This window comes from Chaetura pelagica, unplaced genomic scaffold (assembly GCF_000747805.2).
Source record: "Chaetura pelagica isolate M959 unplaced genomic scaffold, ChaPel_1.0 scaffold118, whole genome shotgun sequence".
Lineage (NCBI taxonomy): Eukaryota > Metazoa > Chordata > Aves > Apodiformes > Apodidae > Chaetura > Chaetura pelagica.
The window spans coordinates 471,022-474,922 of NW_009954408.1; the positions used below are offsets into that span (position 1 = coordinate 471,022).

General features: G+C 40.1%; 1 protein-coding gene across 1 annotated transcript in view; it reads left to right on the plus strand.

Annotated features, from left to right (window-relative positions):
- The first annotated feature begins 448 nt into the window (after window positions 1-448).
- Window positions 449-3,901, plus strand: part of CEP57L1 (centrosomal protein 57kDa-like 1) — an 11,658-nt gene continuing 8,205 nt past the window's right edge. Inside the window, exons 1-3 of the mRNA XM_010004342.1 lie at window positions 449-590; window positions 2,645-2,824; window positions 3,400-3,521. Coding sequence (XP_010002644.1) covers window positions 449-590; window positions 2,645-2,824; window positions 3,400-3,521 — 444 coding nt within the window. The remainder of the gene's footprint in view (window positions 591-2,644; window positions 2,825-3,399; window positions 3,522-3,901) is intronic.

A 3,901-nucleotide genomic window follows, 5' to 3' on the forward strand; every position in this document is an offset into this window, starting at 1 on the left:
CTATCCCTTTATTATGTAATAAACCCTATGTAAAAAGATAGGCATTGGAGCACTAAGGAGGCTGCAAATTTAAACAGGCTCTAAAACTTGGAATACTTGGAGCAGAGACAGGCAAACACTGAAGTCTATAAAACAGAGAATAGAAAATGTTGTTAATCCTTGACTTGTAAAAGGACAAAAATAAGCAATTAGAAGTCACCAAGAAAAATCTTAGAAAATGTTGGGTGTTGAAGGAGAGCTATGTTTAGTGTTATGAAAGGCACTGTTTTGGGATTTTATTAGAATCCACGGTTCATCTGGGGGGTGTATGGGTTTTTTAAATTTTTATTTTGCTGCAGAAAATCTGGTATGATATAAACAGAGCCTGGCCCAGACCAGTGACATACTTTGAAAATTAGACAGTCTGTTAAAGAGCTAAAGGCATTAAATAGCTCTCTTTTTACAGGATATGGATTCTGAATCAAGGAGTAGTTTAATGGGAAGCTTTCTTCAGCCACCAGACGAGGTGTTTCCTGCAGGCTTTGCTAATGTAGAATCAAAGAAGTTGGCAGCTGTTGGTGGTGACAGACCTTCTATCCCCAATAACCAAGGTAAGGCTGAAATATCTCCTTAAAGTGGTCTTCGTAATTGTTCCATGTGAGATGTCTTGAGCAAACTCCCCATTCTGTTTTACTCAGTTTAATGACTTGCTGTGATTATTAGACTGACATTGAGGCAGGATGTATATATGTCCTGAGGGAGTAGTCTCCCTGAAGTCATATTTCTGGAATAGAAACTGCTGTAAGTCTTCTAACATCATTATAAATGTTGCCTTTGAAAATTGTTTAACTTAAAGCCACCAGACTTCCTTTAAAAGCAAAGGAGAATGCTTCAAATTCAGCAGATGTAGTTCATGACCTTGAATACAGCAGAAAGGATCCTTACTATGATACACTGTCTTGAAATTGGCTTTGCATAGTGCTACTCAACTCCCTCTAGCTTAAAATCACTTCTAAGGTTTTTGTGTGGCTTGATTCCTTGGAATTAGTTTTGAATAACACAGACTCTCAGGAAAGTTAGCAGCATGAAAGTTAGTCTGTATGAAATATAGGCCAACTATGGTTGTCCTGTGGCTTAATTGATGATTATAGGCTGAGGGAGTTGGGATTGTTCAGCCTGGAGAAGAGGAGACTCCAGGGGGACCTTATAGTGACCTTTCAGTATCTGAAAGGAGCCTATAAGAAGGTTGGGGAAGAGCTGTTCACTAGGGCATGGAACAGTAGGACAAGGGGCAGTGGTTTTAAGGTAGAAAATGATAGATTTAGATTGGACATTAGGAAAAAGTTCTTCCCTATGAGGCTGGTGGATCACTGGAACAGGTTGCCCTGAGAGGTGGTGGAGGCCTCATCCCTGCAGACATTCCAGGTCAGGCTTGATGGGGCTCTGAGCAACCTGGTCTAATTGGAGATGTCCCTGCTTATTGTAGGGGGTTGGACTGGATGACCTTTAAAGGTCCCTTCCAACCCAAGACATTCTATTATGCTATGATTCTACTATTCCCTGGAGCTCACAGGACAAATACTCTGGGGCTTAGCATATCTAGAGAGCTGAGGGAATCTCAAGGATACCACACTTGTGTTTACTACTGTGGGCAACTTTGAAATGTTACACAGACATAGCTTGTGTGTGTGTGTGTAATCATTGTTCTTTCCTTTGAGGAACATGTGACTTCTGTCGTGATCTTTTGTCATACAGAATTTGGGCTTTTTGGATTAAAACATTCAGTCTGATGCAGCCAAGTGTTTAAATAAGAAAATGTTTAGCATGCAATTAGAAATCTGAAAGAAGTGGTGGCCCTACTTCATCTTTCTGCTCTTTCTGGTATCTGCTTTTTGCTTCTGGTTTGGTTTTGTTTATTCTACTGGGGCTATGACAAGCTGATGAGAGTTGTTACAGAGCTAGCAGTGTTTGCTGGCTAGTCCTCAACTGAAATAATTGTATAGGAAAGCTATCAAGGCACAGAAAACATCAGAAAATAAGCTTTGTTTTTAAACAGAGCATGTCTTCAGCTTCCACAGGTGTGTGTAGTTTTTGGAGTAGGTAGGGTGAAATTGCAACTTTTATTTTTGGGCATAATTTGGACACATACTGATTGGAAGCTAAAATCAAAATTTTACAAGCTTGTTTCTGTGGTTTAAAGAATTGTCAAATACAAGAAACTAGACATTGAAGAATTACCTTTTGAAACAATGAAGTTTTTAGAATGCATCCTCTATGAAAATGACCTTTTGTATCTGATTCCCCTCCTGTCCTCAGTCCATGTTTGGTGTTGTTTGGGGGTTTTATTGAGATCTGTTCACACTGGTTGCATTACACCAAAATTTGTGACCTAATTTGGATCTCTGTGCCTGTGTAAACGGAAGTCCCAGGGTTTGTTGTGCTGAATTTGCCCCAGTTTCTTTGTGCATGTGAGCATTTGGAGTGAAACTAGTTTTTCTCACAGGACCTGTGCTTGATACCACAGTTATGCAGCACACATGGCCATTTTCTGGGGTATGTGGTTCATTTTAGGGGTGATCCTAGGAAGAAATTTTGCTGTTAAAAGTGTTTTGTAGTAATAATCACAGGAACTGTTAGTTAAGGTGTAACTTGCATTGTTTACTAGCTGTGCTGGCAGCCCTGAAAACTCTCCAAGAAAAGATCCACCGTCTAGAGGTGGAGAAGTCACAGGCTGAAGATAATCTGAGCAGCCTCTCCATTGCAGCTGCTCAGTATAAGAAGACCTTAGAGCAGGAGTCCCACAGAAAGGACACAGCACATCAAGAGCTGATGCAGCAGAGGAAAGGTATTTCTCTTGAGTGATAAGATGTAGCCACAGCAACTCCAAGACTGCATAATCTAGGGAGTGTTTGTTTTGTTAAACTGCTAATGAATGCACCCCCCTTTCTTTTCTTTGCTTCAGAACTGGGGAGGAGCAGGGGCTTGATAATTCTGGATCAGGTTGAAATATTTTTTTACATATATTAGCCAAGTATTACGTAACCCATACAGCTATTTTAAAGAGTAAGCAGATTTTAGGTGGTATGTTTAACTCCTTCCGTAAGTTGCTTAGATGTATAACACTGCTAACTTGAGAAAAGTGAGGAGAAGGGAAGAAACCAGATTCTAGTTAGATATCTGCTGATATAAATCAAAGTAACTGCAGTGCTCACACCTTTGGAATTCAAATTAGGGACTAGCTCTGGAAAAACATTTTGATTCTCATGTGTTCTATGTAAGATATATTTTAACCACATGACTTGTTCTGACTAACAGAACTTTTGTTGTGTGTTTTGAAGACAGAATTCCTCAGTGAGGTGACAGGCTGGCTAAATGTGTAACTCCTGTTGGTGTACTGAATGTCTCTGTTTCTTTTTGTAGAGATAAGTGTGCAGTTAAGTGCAGCACAATCCCGCTGCTCCCTGCTGGAGAAACAGCTGGATTACATGAAGAAAATGGTTTCCAGTGTGGAACTGGAAAAGAAAACGATTTTAGAACACCAGGTGAGGCCTTTTACTGTAGTAACAAAGTTGTACAGATAACAAGCATAGAAATGTGTAAGATCTGAGTGTTTTTATGCCCAGCACTTTTCCTCAGCTCTGCTCAGGGTGGTAGCAAACTGAAACAATTTCCTGACTGGCTGATAACAACCATCCCATGAACTGCATGAAAAGACTCCCTAGGTGGAACTCCTAATGAGCAACACCATGCTAATACTTGCACGTTTGATAGACAAAAAGGCTGCTGGAAACTTAAGCCATCTTTGTCTGCCTGGTATTTTTCATCACTTTGCAATTTAAAAAGTATGAAATTTAAGCTAGTTAAACACTGGGGGTTTTTTTGCTGCCTGAAACAACCTCAGTCAGCTGCTGACTCCATTCCT